The sequence below is a fragment of the Chiloscyllium plagiosum genome, chromosome 7, assembly GCF_004010195.1.
Source record: "Chiloscyllium plagiosum isolate BGI_BamShark_2017 chromosome 7, ASM401019v2, whole genome shotgun sequence".
NCBI classification, from domain to species: Eukaryota; Metazoa; Chordata; class Chondrichthyes; order Orectolobiformes; family Hemiscylliidae; genus Chiloscyllium; species Chiloscyllium plagiosum.
Window position 1 is genome coordinate 34,377,788 of NC_057716.1, and position 21,373 is coordinate 34,399,160.

The 21,373-nt window shown below is 41.3% G+C and overlaps 1 protein-coding gene across 1 annotated transcript in view; it reads left to right on the forward strand.

Annotated features, from left to right (window-relative positions):
- The window catches only part of LOC122551465 (minichromosome maintenance complex component 3 associated protein), a 101,360-nt gene that overhangs the window by 15,235 nt on the left and 64,752 nt on the right, over positions 1 to 21,373 (forward strand). The window contains exons 4-11 of the mRNA XM_043693407.1: positions 2,076 to 2,214; positions 3,354 to 3,559; positions 5,579 to 5,718; positions 6,121 to 6,318; positions 11,922 to 12,190; positions 14,054 to 14,216; positions 17,739 to 17,899; positions 21,066 to 21,301. Of these exons, the coding sequence (XP_043549342.1) occupies positions 2,076 to 2,214; positions 3,354 to 3,559; positions 5,579 to 5,718; positions 6,121 to 6,318; positions 11,922 to 12,190; positions 14,054 to 14,216; positions 17,739 to 17,899; positions 21,066 to 21,301 (1,512 nt within the window). The remainder of the gene's footprint in view (positions 1 to 2,075; positions 2,215 to 3,353; positions 3,560 to 5,578; positions 5,719 to 6,120; positions 6,319 to 11,921; positions 12,191 to 14,053; positions 14,217 to 17,738; positions 17,900 to 21,065; positions 21,302 to 21,373) is intronic.

Sequence of the window (21,373 nt, forward strand, 5' to 3'; positions counted from 1 at the left end):
TCTCATGTCCACTTTTTGCCTGCCTGATTTCCCTCTTAAGTGTACTTGTCGTGCGTTTATACTATTCTAAGGATTCTTTCAATCTCTGCTCTCTATACCTGAAATATGCTTCCTCCTTTTTCTTGACCTAAACCTCAATTTCTCTAGTCATCCAACATTCCCTTCACCTACCAGCCTTTCCTTTCACCCTAACAGGAATATACTGTCTCTGCACTCTCATTTCATTTATGAAGGCTTCCCATTTTCCTGCTTTACCTGCAAACATCCACACCTAATCAGCTTTTGAAAGTTCTTACCTAATACTGTCCAAATTAGCCTTCCTCCAATTTAGATTGTTAAAAATCATACAACACCAGGTTATAGTCCAACAGATTTATTTAGAAGCACTAGCTTTTGGAGTGCTGCTCCTTCATCGGGTGGTTGTGGAGTATAAGATCGCAAGACACAGAATTTATAGCAAAACTTTACAGTGTGATGCAACTGAAATTATATATTGAAAAAGACCTGGATTGTTTGTTAGAATGAACATGTTGGTTTCAGTTCTTTCATATGTAAATCGCAGAACTTTTTTAAAGCTACATTCTCAAGTGAACTTTAACAATTGCTATCATGTTGGCCCAGATAATGCATTGAGGTGCCCTCTGTGAGACTCTGTGTCACAGTGTTCTGACTGATTCTAAACTAAAAAGAATTTACAGAATCTTACACGGGATTGTGCAGTTTTTGAGCAAAATGAAATGTAATCCTGTAAGTACACATTCACCCCACAAATTTGTGTGTGTGTGTGTGTGTGTGTGCGCGCGTGTGCAAGTTGGGGGGAGGAGGGGTATGCGTGTCTGTGAAAGAGTGTAAAGAGGTATAAGTCCGCGAGAGGGTGCCTACGTGCGTGAGAGTGTGGGAAAGTATGTGTGAGCTAGTGAGCAAACGGGTCTACGTGAGTGGGTCTGTAGGTGTGCGTGGGTGGGTGTGTGTGTGCGTGTAGCGCAGTGGGGTCACCTGTAGTGTGCCACGAATCCAAGATCCTGGGACTTTGGATTCATGTCACACTACAGGTGATCCCATTGCACTCCCGCAGGCGCGCATACTCTCACGCAGGCAAACACACCCTCACAGACTTGTACCCCTTTACACTCTCACTCTCTCAGGCACCCAGACACTGACGTACCATGCACTTGTGTGGTGAATTTCTACTGAAGTTTCACCTCTGTGAAAGAATTGCAAAGCACGTTTGTTCCTGGGTAACTTCCAGTACCAGTGTTAAATAACTTCTTTCCTTGGTAGATTGGCTGAAACAGGAACTTCAAAGTTGTTCTGCACCAGTATGGCATGTAGGAACTTGAGCTATTATAGATTGGCTGTTTTTAGGCAGAGATGTGATTTCACTGGGAGGGGTGCAAGGACATTCAACAGGATATTGCCTGAAGTGCAGCATTTCAGCTACAAAGAGAGACTGGATAGACTTGTGTTGTTTTCTTTGGAACAGAAAATTGACGGGAGGGGTGGGGGGAACCTGATAGTGATGTGTAAGATTGAGGAGCATGGGAAGTGGATAGATCCCTTTCGTTTAAGGGTACATGACAAAGGGACATGCTTTTAAAGTGAAAAGCAGGTTTAGAGAGGATTTGAGGAAAACATCTTCATCCAGATGGTGGTGAGGGTCTGCAGTGCACTGCTTGGACGGGTGGTTGAGGCGGGAAACCTCAGAACTTTTAAGAAGTGTGTGGATGAGCATTTAAAATGTCATGACAATCAGAGTTATTGACTTGGTGTGGGAAAATGGGATGAGCGGAGGGTAGTGTAAATTGTTCAGCAGTATAGATTTGAGGGAGTTTGAGGCAGCAAAGGCCTCGTTTGTACAATATGGTTCTATGATTCTATAGAGGCACTCTGTAACATGTGCTTTATTGTAATCCGCATGGTTATTTGACTAAAGGTGTGTGTCATTACTCCAATTTAACCAGTTGATTGTTTCCTTTCAGTTTGTGGGATGGAAATGAGACTGTAAAAACTGCATGTAAAAACTACTGTCTCCTCATTGAGTTCTGATGAAATAATGACTTAATTCATTCTCCTAGGTCCTGGGAAAAAGTCTTCACTGGAAAAAGAAGTACTGAAAGGCAATGAAGAGAAACACAGCAAGGATAAGGTTAACTTAGAACAATCATCTCCACGCAATCCACCTCCAAGATCATCTTCCGGAGCTCCTGTGAGCAAGTAATTCTCTTTTACACATGTCTCTTGGATCTCACCTGGCTTTGCTGATAGGGAAAGTGAAGTTTCCATTAGGATCCACAAATGATGTTGGAAATACAACTTAGGACATCTACAGTTCATGCAGCTGCAGGCCTGTCGTTATGATAGCTGCTGCAGTCTTAGGATAAGTGCCGAATATTTAGGACTGGGATGAGCAATGACGTTACTAAAAGAACTGTGAACCTTAAGCATTCTGTAATCCATTTGTGGATGAGCCAACGGTTGAATTAGTTAAGATTGAGAGACTGATTTTGGGGTGTCAGGAAATCGGCGTATTAGGGGTATGGGCAGGAAGGTGGAGTTTGAAGATCATATTGAATGTTCGAAGAGGCTTGACAGGCTGTCTTGTTTACTATTTCTTCAGGGCTTCAATAATATATGTTCTGAAATGAAAATATGCATTTGATGGAATTGATGCAGAATGCATGCTGTTTATGCTGTGGGTTAAGAATTATGACTTCCAGAATCCCAGTGTGAACTGAGGGGATCAGAAGTTCATTAGAGTCCAAATGTTGGACGGATTGATACTGGTCATATTTATGCAGGGTTGAATCCTGACTTGCTTATGGAGAGCTGGATACTAGCTAACGCTGAGTCATATTTAGGTACGGTTGGATATTGGTGCAGCCTATGATACTGGGCATGTTTTGATTGAGTGCTGTATTGTGTGAAAATCTTTAGATTAGATCACTTACAGTGTGGAAGCAGGCCCTTCGGCCCAACAAATCCACACCGACCCGCCGAAGTGTAACCCACCCAGACCCATTCCCCTACATTTACCCCTTCACAGAACACTATGGGCAATTTAGCATGGCCAATTCACCTAACCTGCACATTTTTGGGCTGTGGGAGGAAACCGGAGCACCCGCAGGAAACCCGCGCAGACACTGGGAGAATGTGCAAACTTCACACAGAGTCGCCTGAGGCAGGAACTGAACACTGGTCTCTGGCACTGTGAGGCAGCAGTGCTAACCACTGTGCCACCGTGCCACCCATATCTTCATACTGCTCTGTGGACAAAGTGAACATAAGGGGAGAAATAGGCTCTGATTTAGGGTTTAAACAGTATCAAATTTTTGTTAATTAGATCTGCTCTGCAGGTCGCCTGTGAAGAAACCATCTGCTTTGAAGACTCTGCAGTCAGAGAAAGAATCTCAGGATCCACAAGAGTCTGAAGATCAGGTATCAATTCCTGAACATGTGGGGGCGCTACCTTCCTCCCTCAGTCATCTAACTGGTACAGTTGCCATTACTGCTGAAGACAAATACAGGGTACTTGACCAGAGGGACAAGTTAATGAGACAAGGTAATATTTGGGGAAATTCATCACTTTTAAAGATGCCAATTGATTTCCAAAGTATGTTGCTTGTAGATTTATATTTAGATTTATGATTAGGAGTAGTCAACATGACTTTGTGAGTGGGAGATTGTGTCTCAAATTTATTAGAGTTCTTTGATGAAGTGACCAGGAAAGTTGATGAGGGCAGAGTGCTAGACGTAGTCTACATGTATTTCACTAAGGCCTTTGATGATGTTCCACACAGCAGGCTGCTCTGGAAGGTTTGATTGCATGGAAGCTGAAAAATCTGTTGCTGCAAAAGCGCAGCAGGTCAGGCAGCATCCAAGGAGCAGGAGAATCGACGTTTCGGGCATAAACCCTTCTTCAGATTTTCCTGAAGAAGGGCTTATGCCCGAAACGTCGATTCTCCTGCTCCTTGGATGCTGCCTGACCTGCTGTGCTTTTCCAGCAACACATTTTTCTGCTTCAGGAATTGCATGGAATCCAGGGGGAGCTGGCAAATTAGTGGCTTGATTGTAGGAAGCAGAGGGTAATAGTGGAAGGATGCTTGTTGGACTGGAGCCCTGTGACTAGTAGAGTGCCTCAGGGGTCAGTGCTGGGTCCATTTACTGTTTATCTATATCAGTGATTTGGATAAGAATGTACAAGACATGATTTATTAAGTTTGCTGAAATAAATGGTATTGTAGACAGTTGTCAGGAATTGCAGCAGGACCTTGATCAGCTGGGGAAGTGGGAAATGGAGTTTCATATAGATAAGTGTAGGTTTTGCATTTTAAAAAGTCAAATCAAGATCGGAGTTTCATGGTGAATGGTAGGAACTTAAGGAGCGTAGTAGAACAGAGGGATCTTGGAGTTCAGGGTGCATGGTTCTCTGAAAGTGGAGTCACAGGTAGACAGGACAGTGAAGAAGGCTTGAGGCACACTGGCCTTCATCAGTCCGGGCATTGAGTTGGGAATTTGGAAAATTATGTTGCATTTATATAGGATGTTGGTGAGACCACACTTGGAGTATTGTGTTCAGTTTTGGTAACCTTGCTGTAGGAATGATGTTATTAAACTGGAAAGAGTGCAGAAGAAATTTACAAGGATGTTGTTTGGACCCAATGGTTTGAATTATAAGGAGAGGTTGGACAATCTAGGGCTTTCTTTAGAACAGAGGAGACTGAAGGGGGGTGGGGGTGGGGAAGCGGGGAAGTATTCTTATAGAGATGTAAAAGATCATGAGAGTCATGGACACGGAGAATGCACTCCGTCTTTTTCCCAGGGTACGGGAATAGAGTACAAGATGGCATCGGTTTAAGGTTAGAGGGGAAAAGAATGAACGGGAACCTCAGGGGCAACTTGTTTACACAGAGGATGTTACTCATATGGGATGAGCTGCCAGCGGAGTAGTTGAGGTGGGTACGTTAACAACATTTAAAAGGCACTAGTACAAGTACATGGAAGTGAAAGGATTAGAAATATATGGGCCAAGTGCAGGGAAATGGGGTTAGCGTGGATGGACCTTTTGGCAGGCATGGACCAGTTTGGGCCAAAAGGCCTGTCTCCATACAATCCACCCTATGACTCTAAATCATTTATCCAAGAGCTGGATTTGATACTTAGTTCAGTAAATAATCTCCTCTTTCTTGTATTTATGCTGAGTCTCATTTCCGTTTTCTTTTCCTTGCTCCTGTTTTTTTGTTTTTCTCTCTCATTCACTTTTTTTGTAGATTCAATTTGTCAGGCTGAAGCAATGGTTTGGACTATTTTGCTGGCTGTTTTTTCAAAATAGCATGAAGTGATATTATGTTAAGATTATGGAATGGTTGTAACAAATGAGGGTATAGAGTAACCAGAGGTAATGAATAAAACAGTTGAATTTGAATTGTAAACAGTCCTGACAATGATCAACATTTAATGAAGGGATGGAATCTTTCAGACACTGCAACTGTTGGGTATGCTGCAGGGTAAGGGATTTGTTGGAGTTTTAATTTATGCTAAAAGAAAAATAACTTTTCTGTATTTCCTTCTATACCTTTAGCTCGAGTGAAAAGAACTGAGCTGGAGAAGGCAAAAGCTGTCGTGGGGACATGTTTGGATATGTGTCCAGAAAAAGAGCGTTACATGAGGGAGACAAGATACCAACTTAGCTCTTTTGAGACTATTCCTGGCACTGATAAGGTCAGTTTCATATTCTCTGTTTAAGAGTGATCATTCTGTCATTCATGACGTAACTTGCACTTATTTTGCGCAGCTTTGGTTTCTGCTTTTACAAATCTGGTTCAAACTGGCTTTGTATCTTACCCAACCATATTTAATGTCTGATTTGATGAACTAATGTGTCTGAGAGTAAACTGTCTGTATCACCCTTCCTGGTGTTGCGAGCAACAGAAGCTTCAATGGTTTCACTGTTAGTTCCTTTTTCTTTGGCAAGGAAAGCATTATTGTAGAGGAAAGTGTTATTGTAGTTTCCGTGGGAAGAAAGTAAGATAATTAAACAGCTCTCAGATTTCCAATTTTGAAATTCAGCATTGATGATTCTATTACAACCAGGCACCGATGGATATGTTTGCCACTCTACAGGTTAACCATGAAGCTGCCATCAAAGAATATAGCAGGTCATCTGCAGATCAGGAAGAACCTTTACCCCATGAGCTTCGGCCTGCTCCTGTCCTGAAAATGACTATGGATTATCTTGTGACAAAGATCATGGATTTGGGCGAAGGCAATTACCGGGATTGGTATGATTTTGTATGGAATAGAACTCGTGGAGTAAGAAAGGTGAATTTACAATGCTGAATTCATTTTTGATGTTCTGTCAAGATTTTATGCACATGTAAATGTACATTTTACATCCATTCAGATTTTCCATTATCTCAGGAAAGGTTTTGACTTTATCTGTAGGGGCATGCAGGTGAGGTGCCAGGAGGAGTTGCTATAGATCACTGCAACTCATCATGAACTTGCATTGCATTTTTTTTATCTTGACATCTTTGGTCTGGCGATGTAAGTCAAGTAAAAATACGTTCTACTTGCAGGTTCACCTTTGTAGCAGATCAGACCAGTTTCTTTGCATGATTGCCTGTTAATTGTTAGGGCTAGTTAACTTATGAAGTGGGCGGCACGGTGGCACAGTGGTTAGCACTGCTGCCTCACAGCGCCTGAGACCCGGTTTCAAGCCCGTAGTGTTAGGTAAGGGGTAAATGTAGGGGTATGGGTGGGTTTCGCTTCGGCGGGTCGGTGTGGACTTGTTGGGCCGAAGGGCCTGTTTCTACACTGTAATGTAATGTAGTCCCAAAAAGTTTGATTTGAAATATTTTGGAATTTGGCTGTCTTCATCCAGATCCGATCAACATTGACCTGTTACACAATTCTGTCCCTAAGTTGATATTTGTTCTAACTTGGAGTGTTGCAGGGTGACAAGAATGGGATAGAGAAATTGATAGGTAGTGGTTTTGAGGCCCTGTCCATGGTGGAGTTGAAGTCCATTCTTGTGGCAGGATAGAAGCATTTTTAGAAATTTTCTCAAGCTTTTAAGACATGTCTCAGGAGCATGTGGTTGTTGAATCCAGATGACAATAGACAATAGGTGCAGGAGTAGGCCATTCAGCCCTTTGAGCCTGCACCGCCATTCAATATAATCATGGCTGATCATTCCTAGTCAGTATCCTGTTCCTGCCTTATCTCCATAACCCTTGATTCCACTATCTTTGAGAGCTCTATCCAACTCTTTCTTAAATGAATCCAGAGAGTGGGCCTCCACTGCCCTCTGGGGCAGAGCATTCCACACAGCCACCACTCTCTGGGTGAAGAAGTTTCTCCTGAGCTCTGTCCTAAATGGTCTACCCCGTATTTTTAAGCTGTGTACTCTGGTTCGGCACTCACCCATCAGCGGAAACATGTTTCCTGCTGCCAGAGTGTCCAATCCTTTAATAATCTTATACGTCTCAATCAGATCCCCTCTCAAGGACTGCTTAATGGGATGAGTCCTCACCCAAGGTTGACATCCCACCAGTATTTTCTTGGTATCTCCTGGAATGAGAGGGCAGCACTATAGGACTGCAGCGGTTCAAGAAGGCAGCTCACCGCCAGCTTCTCAAGGGCAACTAGGGATGGACAGTAAATGCTGGCCAGACCACGATGCCCATGTCCCACGATTAAATGAGAAAATTCCTGTGTGCCTTCGTGTTAATCGGTCATCATTCCTTCTCTATTCTCTTTCCTAACGATGCTCCATGGATCCACTCTTTCCGTTTGCTCTTCACTTTTCGGCAGTTCTCAGTTGTTTTCTGCAGAAGGTCGTTTTTATAATTGATGTAACCGGATATTTCGCAATCGTCTTCAACTGCATTCTGAACTTCCATTGAGTTGCAACACAATTAATGTGTCAGTACATAAGAATAAAATCACCAGTATTTATGCAACTATCTCAAACTTGTAGTCATATTCATCATTTAAGTTTTCTTTACACTAAAAGTAAAGAGAATACACACAAAAACATGACACCATAAAACTGCACAATATGATGCAGAGTATAATCAGAAGCTTCTGTCTGATTTCCAACTATGAGTCATTTTGATTCTGACCCTTGGTCTGACCAGTCAGTTCCTTACCAACGAGAATAGCACACTAAAATGTGTCTAAGGAAACGTTCAACAACATAATTAAAGCTGATGTTAGGAATGTCGTTGAAGCTTTATCCAACATTCTAAATGCATCCCATCCTAGGTTGTAAAATGGTTTCACCTATAGAACACTCCAGTCTAACATTGTTATTTATCAGATTGAGCTTCAATCAAAAGAAGATGAGAATGTTTCTTAAACTAAGAAAAATACAATATATTGCAAGAGGCACTGCAACAGTGATTTGGTTGCAATATTTAGATATCAACGTCTTGCAACATATCAAATAAAAATTAAGGTGATGGAGACACAGATTGAAAAGTCCATTCGGAGAAAGTGAGGACTGCACATGCTGGAGATCAGAGTCGAGAGATTGGCGCTGGAATAGAACCACAAGTCAGGCATCATCCGAGGAACAGTCTATTTCAATGGGAACCAGGTGGTAGCAACCTTTAAGCAAAGAGGTCAGTTAAAAAAAAGGTAATGTGAATTAATAACTATTGTCTCTGTTCAGCATGACATTCGTGAAAATTGTCAGTACATACACCATTACCATGGCAACCACATAACGAATGGAGCAGCTAGAGCTTCCCCAATTTCCCTGGGATAGCATCACAATTGCCATGAGAGTTGCTTTGACAGAGAGAGAGCTGGTAGTGGAAACCGATTCTTATTTGGATTCGCGTAGATATTCGTGATTGGCAGTGCATACTGGTATTTATTTGGAAATGTGCACAGCTAAAGCAGAACTAAGCCAGATAAATGCTGTGGCCCTCAGTTTTTCTCTAAAGGCAGAGAACTGAAGATTATTAAGATTCCAATCATATGAAGGTCAGAATATTTATGATTTCTCACAGTAATCATGGATTCCCTACAATGCAGAAATAAGTCATTCAGCCCAGTGTATCTACACCAAACTTCCAAAGAGTGTGCAACAGAGGTTCTCCATCCTCGCAACCCCACATGGAGTACTCGCTTCCTCACAACTCTCTCCAACCTCCGTCTCCTCTCCACACCCACCCCATATCAATAACTGTGCATTGCACATGGCTAAACCACAAGCCTGCACATCTTTGTACGCTGTGACGCAATTTGGCAAAGATAATCCAAATAATCTGCATATCTTTAGAATGCCGAGGAAACTGTCGCACCAGGAGGAATCCCATGACAACACGGGAAGAATGTGAAAATTCCATACAGGCCATCACGCAATGATAGAGTTGAACCCGTGTCTTTGGTGCTGGGAGGCAACAGTGCTAACCACTAAGGACGCCATTGTATGTGAGTAGCTAAGTAAAGGTTCTGCAATGTCGGAATTACTCAGAGTATCGAATCATTCCCTCATACTCAAGATATTTTGATGTGATGTCAGCTTATCCATGGAGCACTACAGCACATAACAGAAACGCTCATCCAATGCGTCCATGCCGACCAAGTTTCCCAACTGAACTAACCCCTTTTGCCGGCATTATTTCCATCTCCCTCCTCCTCTTTTCTCTTTATGCACTTGTGCCTCTGCCTTTTAATTGTAGCTGTGCCTGCTTCTAGCACTTCCTCTGGCAGTATATTCGACATACGAACCGCAGTTTGTACGAAACGTTTGCCCTTCAGATCCCTTCTAATTCTTTCTTCTCTCGCTTTAAAATTATGCTTTCTTGTTTTGAACAGTTCTTTCCTCAGAAAGGACCTTTGTTATTCACTAACACCCTGTTCACTAGTGAACAATATCCCAGCCTATCCAGCCTCTCGATGTAACTTAATCACGGCCACAACACGTCCTCCCCACCCCCCACACTAGCCACGAAAAATTTGGGCAGCATTCTTGCAAATTTTCTCTGCAACTTCTCCAGTTTCATAATCGCCTTGGGACAGTACCCGTGAGTCTGGAATCAGGGAATAACGTATACAATTAATTTAATTTAAAGTGAATGGATTTGGCGGTGTGATGCAGATGAAATCATAACATAATTCCCAAGAAGTATGATTAAACGAGCATTGTATTATTGATTTATATGTAAAAGCCAATCACAACTCATGAAACATTAATCAGGTTTGTGAATTTAAAAGCTGCCAAGAAAGAACGATGCTGTACTTAGCATGTGCACATGTCCTGGACAAGCATAATTCCACGTCAGTAAGATAATGTAAATTTGAAAGCATTGAGCAGTCGTTAACATTATCCTGTTGTTTGGGAATTATGTGTGGTATTGAAATAGAGACCATTAAGCTTTAATACTGTTTGTACACGGAACAATGGAAACTTGTGTGAGTGCTGCATTCTTAGTTGCATGCGGCAGTGATCGTGAAACCACAACAGAATAAGTCAGGGAATGCAGAAAATGGAATGACTTACTTGAGATGATGAGAATTGATTTGGTATTCGTTGGAAAATATATGCTGGGCAACGTTTAGCAGGAAGTGAGTTCGACAATGATGGATTTCTACGCGGATAGACTCAAGTGAAGTACAATTGATTGAGGATTCTATATTCAGTTTACTTCGTGTTAATTTCCGTACATATGAATGAAGAAATTACCACTATCCGTATTCATCTCTGCCGAATGTAATGCACCTCGCTTATTTGAAATGATGCATAAGTATCTGCATTTTTTAGAAACTAAAGTCTCCAGTCAAATTAATTATGTGATTGCAATGTCAGCAATTATTTGCAACTGCGTCATTCCAAGCAGTCGTCCTGCTTTTCAGCCTTCTTCCTAGTTCTCCGAAGTCTCGCTGTAGTATGTTCCTCCTCATACTACTTCACCCTTCGGCTGAAGGGCTTTTGCCCGAAACGTCGATTTTCTTGCTCCTCGGATGCTGCCTGACCTGCTGTGCTTTTCCAGCACCACTCTAATCTAGAATCTGGTTTCCAACATCTGCAGTCCTTGTTTTTACCTGAGGTGAGGTGGCTCAGAAGTAGGGACAGTACCATTGTGCTATAAGAGCCCAGAAGCAGTTTATTTTTGGGAACTGGTACCAGGTGAAATACTCACAAAGTAAACTCCACCTGCCGCCACTCAGCCCAATGGCCTAATTGATCAAGATCCCTTTGTAATCTGAGATAACCTGTTTCATGTTGACTATATCACCAATTTTGGGGTCCACAAATGTACTAACTATTCCTCCTAAATTCTCATCCAAATTGTTTATAGCAATGGTAAACAACAGGGGACCCAGCATAGATACCTGCGGAACACTGCTAGTCACAGGGCTCCAGTCTGAAAAAAATCCCCCCCCTACCACTCGGCCTCCTGCTGTTAAGACAATTTTGTATCCAATTCACAAGCTCTCCTTGAATCCCATGTGATCTAACTTTAACGAATTGGTCTACCATGCGGAACCTTGTCACAGGCTTGACTGAAGTCTAAGTAAACAACATCGACCACTCTGCCCTCATCAATTATTTTGGTTTTTGGTGATTGATGTTGGTTTAAGGAATAAATTGGCGAGGCCTTCTGTTTCTCTTTGGTGCCAAGGGAACTTGTATATCTGCCTTAATTTAATTTTTCTTCCAAAATATTGCAGCTTGTACAATGCATAACTGCTTTTGTATGTCATGAAACTTCCTGTTTATGTCATGTTATTGTCCTTTTATAATGACAGACCTGGATCTATCAGCACTGAATCTCAGTACTGTGCAACATATTCTTGATTCAGTAGTACTTTCACGCTCATACCATAAAATACCATGTGCCAGAGGTAATGCAAATTACAAAGCAGTAACTATACTTGTCTGATGTGCTTTGTTTCCCTTTTGTCAGGATATTACTCAGCAGCATCTCTGTAATCAGCTGACAGTGGCACTTATTGAGAAATGTACACGGTTCCACATCCACTGCAGTCATCACCTTTGTGAGGAGCCAATGTTCTCCTATGATGCCAAAATAAATGATGAAAATCTGACTAAGTGCTTGCAAAGTCTAAAAGAAATGTACCAGGACTTGGCAACTAAGGATACCTACTGTGAGAATGAGGCAGAGTTTCGAGGCTACCACGTGCTACTCAATCTCAATGAGGGAGATATTCTCCGGTGAGTAATAGGTCCATTGCTGAACGTTTGAGTTTCCAGAGATCCTTATTTATTGCACCAGCCATGGGTTTAGAAGATGCTGTCGTAGGAACATTAATTACTGCAGTGCATCTTGAAGGTGGTACACACCTCTGCTACTGTCCTGGGTTCTTGGATGTTGTTGGAGCTGCACTCATCCAGGTAAGTGGAGAGCATCCCATCACACACTTGACTTGTTCCTAGATAGACAATAGACTTGAGGATGAAGTGGCTAGTTAATCGCTGCAGGATGCCTACACTCTGACCTGCTCTTGTAGACGCTATCTTCATACGGATAGTCTAGTTCAGTTTCTGGTCAACGGTAACCCCCTCAAACCTGGATATTGCCCAGGTCTTGCTGCAATAGGATATCGACCTTTTCAGTATTTGAGGGGTCACATATGGTGCTGAACATGCTGCAATCATAAGTGAACATCCCCACATCTAACCTTATGATAGACGGAAGGTCATTGGACGCAGGTCACACTAGTGAGGAACTCACGGAGAGATATCTTTAATTCCCCTTTAATTCCCATGGACTTAAAGTGAAGTTAGGAATACTGTTTCTAAGGTACAGTGCCTGTGAAAGGTTATCACTGGGAAAAGGGCCAAATCTTGTTTATACTCTTTATGCAAGAACTTTCTAAATTGCTGTATTTGTTTTATTTCTTTTATTTTGTGGAATAAACTTGCATTGATTTGTTAAGACATACATTGGCAACCTCCTGAGAACATTTACAACGATTGACCACGATGGTCAGTAACCAACCAACAAAGTTAAAACACTAGTCAGCTTTTACTCTGTGATCTGACTTGATCCTAATATGGGTAATATTGGGCAAATGATAGTTTATCAGATGTGGGGAGATGAGAGAACATCTCTGGGACAAAACCATGTAATAACCCTATTGCCCTGTAGCGGAACATGTTTAAACCCCTTTTTGCCCCTGCTATCTCCCTGCATCTTTTTCTGCTCTCGGGGCTAAAAAAAAACCTGACTCGTTTCTCCATAAATCTACATGACCTCACCTTGGTACCATCCGGATAAATCTGCTTTGTGCAGTCTCCAGGGCCTTGACCGCCTCCTGAATTGCAAACTGAACACAATCTAGCTCAGGGCTGACTTGTGTTTTATAAAAGATTTTCAAATGCTTTGAACTCTGCAAGGTCAAGAAGTCCAAATGGCTTTTTAAAACAATAGCAACTACAGTTTGGATTTATAAAGCAACTTTAATACTATTAAACCTCCTAATGAACACCACAAAAGTGTTAGTAATCAAAGTTCAGCAGCAACATAAGAATATCTAAGAAAAGGGCAAAAGGTTTGGTGACAGAGGTGAATTTTGTGGGCCATCTTACAAGAGAGAGAGTTAGGAAGGTGTAGGGAGGGCACTTCAGAATGTAGGGTTGAGGAAGCTGAGGACATGGCTGCTACTGGTAGAGTAACTGAACACAGGGATGTGCAAAGTGCCATAATTGGAGGAGCTTTGAGATCTAAAAGCCTGATAGGGCTGGAGTAGTCAAAATGCAGGAGGTCAGACGGGATCGCTGAGCTTTGGAAAGATGATGAACCAGATGTGGTGTGAGCTAAGCTGAGAGTACCAGAGCCTTGAATAAGCTCAGGTTTAGTATGCAAGGTGGCATGCCAGCCAGGACCAGGACTGAATTGAAATAGTCAAAATTAAAGGTAACAGTCACGGGGTCAGCATTTCTACAGCAGAGGCAGAGTCAGAATTTGAGGTTTTTGTTATTTACTGTAGCTGTCTATTAGATTCAGCTCTGGCACCTCAGTGTACAGGTTGTAAAATAAGTAATTCACTGTTTTCATGTTCTGTACTCTTACAGAGAAGTCCAGCAGTTGCGTGCAGTTGTCCGGAACTCCCCAGAGGTGAAATTGGCAGTCCAGGCCTTTGCTGCTCTTAACAACAACAACTTTGTGCGATTTTTCAAGCTGGTTAGATCAGCCTCTTATCTCAATGCTTGCATATTGCACCGTTACTTCAAACAGGTATGGTCAATTGCCCAACAAGCTGAGAAATGTATTCACTTACGAGTCTCTCTTTTTAGTGGCGGCACTTCATTGTGAAAGCAAGTAATTGTAGATCATTTTGCGAAGTTACTAGTTGTGGCTGACCACGATTTGGTGGATTTTTTTTTGCTTTAAAATTTGATGCAACTGATTTTACCCATTCTACTATCATTGTTCTGCCTTAGAATTTTGTTCTCTCCACGTGTTTTCCTCTTCTAAAAATGTTAAAGTATATTTGGTCTCCACAGGTATCAGCATGTCTCTACACTGCTGTCACTTTGTTCATGTGGATACCCTACTAAATGTTACTGTACTGTTCAATCACAAGGGTTTCACGTTTGAGCCTGCTCTTGAACTACTACCCAGCTAGGTGATAAACAGGAGAGGAAATTTGACTGTTTTTCCCAATTCCAAACCAAAGGAAGCCCGGAAGTAAATCGTGATGATCCCAATCTCAGTGATAGATTATCAGTCCTTCCTGAAATATATGAATTGGGGATAGTGTGGCTTAAACAGCAGATGCATTAGAGAACCTCGAATGAGGCCTAAGGGGCAACTTTTTCATACAGAGCGTGGTACGTATATGGAATGAGCTGCCAGAGGAAGTGGTGGAGGCTGGTACAATTGCAACATTTAAAAGCCATCTGGATGGGTATATGAATAGGAAGGGTTTGGAGGGACATGGGCCGGGTGCTGGCAGGTGAGACTAGATTGGGTTGGGATATCTGGTCGGCATGGAAGAGTTGGACCGACGGGTCTGTCTCCATGCTGTACATCTCTATGACTATGACTACCTTTCTGTGAAAGTTCTGTTGTCTTTTGATAAACAATTTATCTGGAAAATGGAGCATCATCTATTAGTTTAACAAAACCTTTTCAAGCTTTTTCTGTAAGTCCTTTCCTGCAATTAGTGTTTGTATTCTTTTCTTTCTGCTTCACACAGTAACCACTGCAGCTTCTGCATTAAGTCCATTTGACTGCTACATTAGCACAGTTACTTGACTGCAGAATAATGCCATTACACTTGAATCTGTTCTGAATTTTCAACTAGTGCGCTAGTTATGATCTTATTTATTTAGATTTTGAAATCTAAGTTCTAGTCCAGAATGATATAAAACTGCTGTTTGCCCCATCTTCTACTGGCTGAGGACAGAGAGTAAATAAGGTTTCCGGCAGCCTTGATATGCATCCAAACGAACATCAATCCATTCGTGTAACTCTGATTGGGACTCTCTCTTCGTAAATCTTCAAGTGGTAAGATTGGCTCGTGTACATTCTACAAAAAAAGTGGCACTATCTTTTGATGAAGCAGTGCTACGAAAGCTGGTGCCTCCAGATGAATCTGTTGGACTATAACCTGATGTTGTGATTTTTATCTTTAAAACAAAGTAGTCTTCAGGTATAGTAAATTGATCTTTAAGATCCTGTTTGCTTTCTTCACCGAATCTTAGTTTATGTAACATTAGGTGATGTTTCATGACCCAAGCTGACTTGGATTTCATTTAGCTTCAGTTCACTTTCAAATTGGATCCTGCCTCTTAATTCATTTACTTTGTATGTACAGCGCTACATACAGATCGTTCTGCTGTTACATGTGTTTTTATTAATGCAATTCGCTGTGACATGATTGACAAATTGGGGACAGTTTCTAAAGCACCAAGTTTTGAAGTGTGTATTGGTTATAACATGATTCCGGCTCCATTAATTTAAATGGTGCTGCTTTTATGCAATTTTCTTATAACACAGGATTGCACGAGAACGGAACTACCATGTTATAGCAGAACTGATTGTACTGACGCTACAACCTTGAATTGTTTTTCTTTGTAGGGAAATGGAAAAGATATAAAATGAATATTGGGCATTGGCTTTTACTGTGGAAAAAGAAATGGAGGATAGAGAACTCTGAAATTAAATATTGATATGTTAAAAACAGTTCATATGACAAAAAGGAAGTGCTGGAGGTCTTAGAGATGGATCCAGGACCCGATCTAGTGTATCCCAGGATGTTGTGGGAAATTAGGGAGGAAATTGCGGGGCGCTTGCATCTACAACTAAAGGTGAGATGTCAGATGACTGGAGAATGGCTAATGTTGTGTCTTCATTTAACAAGGGAGAGGCCTAGGAACCATAGACCAGTGAGTCTGACCTCAATGGTGGGTAAGTTGTTGAAGGTGATTCTGGAAGATAGCATTTATATGCAGTTGAACAAGCATAGTAATTAGGGATAGTCAACATAGTTTTGTGCGATGGAAAAATGTTTCACAAACTTGATTGAGTTTTTTGAAGACTTAACCAAGAAGCTTGATGAGGGCAAAGTGGTAGACGTTGTTTACTTGGACTTTAAGTCTTTGACAGGGTTCTGTATGGTAGACTAATTATTCAAGTTATATTACGTGGGACTCAGAATTGATTTAATGGCAGAAGACAGGGTGGTGGTTGAGGGTTGTTTCTCGGAGTGGAGGCCTATTACGAGTGGTGTTCTGCAGGGATTGGTGCTGGGTCTAGTTTTGTTTATCATTTTTATAAATGATTTAGAGGAGAATATAGGGGGCATGGTTAGTAAGTTTGCCCAAAACTAGTGGTATATGGACAGTGAAGAAGGATATCTGAGATTACAGAGAAATATTGACCAATTGGGTCAATGAGCTCAAGAGTGGCAGATAGTTTGAATTTGGATATGTGAGGTATTGCATTTTGGTAAAACAAACACGTGCAGGACTTATACATTTAAAAGTAGAGTCTTGGATAGTGTTGTAAAACAGAGATGTAGGGGTTCAAGTACGTTCTTTGAAGTTTGCGTCACATGTAGATAGGATGGTTGAAAGGCATTTAGTATACCTGCTCTCAAAGTTCAGTTCTTTGAGTATAGGTGTTGAGGCATCATGTTGAGGTTGTACAGAATGTTGGTGAGGCCTCTTCTGGAGTTGTATCCAGTTCTCTTGCCTCACAGTGCCAGGGAACTGGGTTTGATTCCACCCTTGGGCGACTATCTGTGTGGAGTTTGCCCATTCTCCCCATGTCTGTTTCCTCTGGTGCTCTGGTTTCCTCCCACAGATCAAAGATGTGCAGGTTAGGTGGATTGCCCATAGTTTCTAGAAATGTGCAAACTAGATCAATTAGCCATGGAAAATGCAGGGTTGTAGGGATAGGTTAGGGAGGTGGATCTGGATGGAATGCTTTTTGGAGGTTTGGTGTGGACTTGATGGGCTAAATGGTCTGCTTCCACACTGTAGGGATTATATGATATGGGCCAAGCGCTGGTAGGTAGTACTGCTTTAGTTTGAGATTGTGATCAGCATGGACTGAAGTGTCTATTTCTGTGCGATATGACGATTTGCAATATGAGGACAGTATATTTATGCCCAATGCAGTGGATTTCACTTGTTGGCTGGCTTATGACAAACCAATATGTCTTTCTCCCACACTGACTTAATGAACTCTCAGGCTCAGGCAAGTGCAGGCTATGATGAAATCATTGTTTCTGTTATTGGTTTCTTTCAGATACGTCGTGAGGCTTTGAAGACTTTGACTTTTGCATTCACAGTCAGTTCTCAGCGATCTACAATGTTTCCAATGGAGACTCTTGTTCGAATATTGCTGTTTAAAGATTGTGAGGAGGCAGAAGAATTCACCAAGGATTATGGTCTAAGTTTAAATGATGGGTAAGTGTTAAAAGGATCTGGGGTATTTAAAGTGTTTTTAAACCATCCTCCTTACTTGACTTTCTTCTCATGGCTTATTTTGTAGCTATACCAGATGTAGCACCTGTCGCTTTGTTGCTTCCCGCCTTTACCCTAACGTGCTGAATGCTCAGGTTAATCTCCATTCTGTCAAGTTAAACTAAGATCAGATGAGCATCAGAATGGTTCTTGCTTCCGTAAAGCCCATCTTTTCCACTCTGTCTTGCTTTTCTAACCTTGATATTATCCATTGTTCTAGATAAACTTGACAGAAAAGTTAGGAGCACCCTTTCCTTATACTTTGCATTCATTATCCTCTTGACTGAATATGAAATTTGAGGACCTTGCTGTTACCCCTACTTTCTTCTTTTCTTTCTCACTTTGTGTCCTTTGTCTATTTTTACGCCATTAACAATATTCGTTTTGCTTTGAAATACTTCAATGATACCATCCTGTCTGTTAAATTTGCAGTGGAGGGTTGCCCAAGCTCTTTCACTGGGCATTGAGTGAAGCCCTACGGACAATGTTCATATTTAGGCCATTTATTCCTTTCAATTGAAATTTGAATCTCGTTTTGAATATGAATATGTTGTTGTGTTCTGATTTGGAACTCATCCATCAGTGCAGTGAAAGTGCTGAGAGATGTCCTTCAAAACATCTGTATTCCCAAAATTTAAATGGAACAAATCTGAGAAGTTGAGACAAGTATGTCTGAATTGTCGGTTTTTGAAGATAATCAGAATTTTTTGTTCTAACATTTTAAATGCATTAATCTAATGGTTATTGCCTGGCCATTAACAAAAATTTAGAACACTTAAATTTGTTTTGTCTACCTATTCTTCTCAAATTGTTTTTACGAAATGCCCCGACTTGACTCCCCCTTTACAGTTTTTTTTAAAAACCTACTTCAGATCATAGTCATGTGACAATAAGGGAACCTTTGAATGCATATCCCTTTCTCACTATGTTAACAAATGACATAATCATCATCCTCTTCCTCTGCAGAGAAAGCCTGCTTGTCGAACTGTTCCCAGATCTTTGCCTTTTGCTTCAGAAAGCTGACAAACATGAAATGGAATCTCCTGTTTGCCTGCAATGTCCACTTTTTGTTTTGAATGTGGTTGCCAACTTGCTATAGTTGTCCAATTTGCTTTGTCTCCAATTGACAGCAATTTTAACTTTTTTGCAGGCGAACAATTCTTGAGGCATTTGAGCAACGTTTGCAAGGAAATGTGGAATGATGTATGGTGTGTGAATTTGTGCTATAGCATGGTCAAACTGCTCCAATTAGTTTGGCACAATCACACGACAAGTGTGCAGGAGTTTACCTTCTGTGGAGTCACCAGTCTGGAGATTTGGTTTATGGCTTATCTTTCTATTCGATTACCTATTCTGCTAGTGAGAGTGGCTGAAAACTTTCCCACAGCTAGAGTTTCATGCTACATGAATTTTGTTCTTTACGATTTCACTGTATGCTAGGAATCCTTATTTTTCTATTGCCATTATTAAGCTGTTTGGCTTGAAGATTGTTGAGCTTGATCTAGCTCTGTTTTTGGATACAAGAATCACAGCCATTTTTCAGTCTTGTAACATTCCCTTTTTATACTTTTAAATGCATGAAAACTTGTGTGTATTCCTTGGTGAAATATCCTAATTTTCCTTATGTTAATTGTTCCTGAAGAGTTCTTTCACTATTCCTTTTTATATTACATCATCGTTCAATTTAGATGTTTCTCTTTGTCTTTCCTTTTCTTTTTGTATTTCATTTTGTTATCATCATCTTTGTCTATTTATCCCTTTTCTATCCATGTCGCATCGCGACTGATTGCCAGTAATTCTTTTTAGTGGGTTTATATCTCCTCACCTATTGAACATCATTTCAAGTGTTTCCCACTGCTGATTTACGACTTCATCAGTATTTTTTCAATAGATATCCCCTCATGCCATTCTTAACCATTTAGAAACATATAAAATAATAGCATGAGTATGATATTTAGCCCATCAAGCCTGCTGTGCCATTCAAAATCATGATGGCTAATTCTCTATTTCAGTGTGCTTTCATCATAATCCTTGACACTTTTAACCTCTACAAATTTATCCAATTCTTTCTTAATTATATTCAGTGACTTAGCCTCTGTGGTAGAAGGTAGAAATATCTCATTTCAGTTTTCAAATGGCCTACTGCATATCCTTAGGCTGTGACCCCTTCTTCTCCCTCTTCCTCCCAACTACATCCATGCAAGATCCCTGAATCTAGTCTGTCTAACTTTGACTATTAGAATGTTTCAATGAGATTGCCCCTTGTTGTTCCAAACTCCAGTGAGTACAAACCCAGGCGATTCCATTCTCTCAATGGGTGGCAGGGTGGCTCAGTGGTTGCACTGCTGCCTCACAGCACCAGGGACCCAGGTCCGATTCCAGCCTTTGGTGACTGTCTGTGTGGAGTTTGCACATTCTACCTGTGTCTGTGTGATTTCCTCCAGGTGCTCCGGTTTCCTCCCACAATCTAAAGATGTGCAGGTCAGGTGAATTGGCCATGCTAAATTGCCCATAGTGTTCAGGTTAGGAGCATTAGTCCTGACTAATGTAGCATAATTGGGATAGGGGAATGGGTCTGGGTGGGTTACTCTTTGAAGGGTTTGTGTGGACTTGTTGGGCCATAGGACCTGTTCCACACTGTAGGGATTCTCTGATTGTCAATGGCAAATCTGCCATCACAAGAATCAGTCAGGTGAACATTTGCGGCACTCCCTGTCTGGCAAATGTATTTTTCCTCCAGTACAGAGATCAAAACTGCAAACGCTACAGCTGATGTTGTCCAGCTAAGTCCAGGACAGCTGCAGCAAGTTTTCCTTGCTCCTTTACTGAAATCCTCTTGCAGTGAACACCAAAGTTTCATTTGTTTTCCTAACTGCATCTACACGCTTGCTTTTAGTGGCTGGTGTACAAGGACATGCAAGTTCCTTTGTACATACATGTTATACAGTATCTACCATGCAGTTATCCAACTAAATTCATCATTTTTACCCCACCTTAATTTGTTTCTTCATGCCTAAACCATGTTGTACGGTAATGGTTTATCATTGGGTGAAGTTGAACTAACTTATTAAAAAAAAATTAAATTGCTATGACATTAAATGTGTTGCAGATGTGTTGAGTTGAACCGATCAGCGTTATCTGATCCAGATTATCCATTGTTGCCCAAGAAGTCCCTGTTTATTGATCAGAAACGGACTACTCTGATTGGGGAGGTCGTGAATGGAGGACCTCTACCCCTATTTACACCACACGCCCCTATTTTGAGCTTTGACAGTCAAGGGCGATATATTGGGGAGAGCCGTGAGTCAAATATTGCTGGCCAGAAACCAATCGTGAGTGAAGAAGGTAAATTATCATATTAATTCATTTTGGTTTTTCAGATTAATTTCCTTTGATCAAGGTAAAGTTTTTGCATGA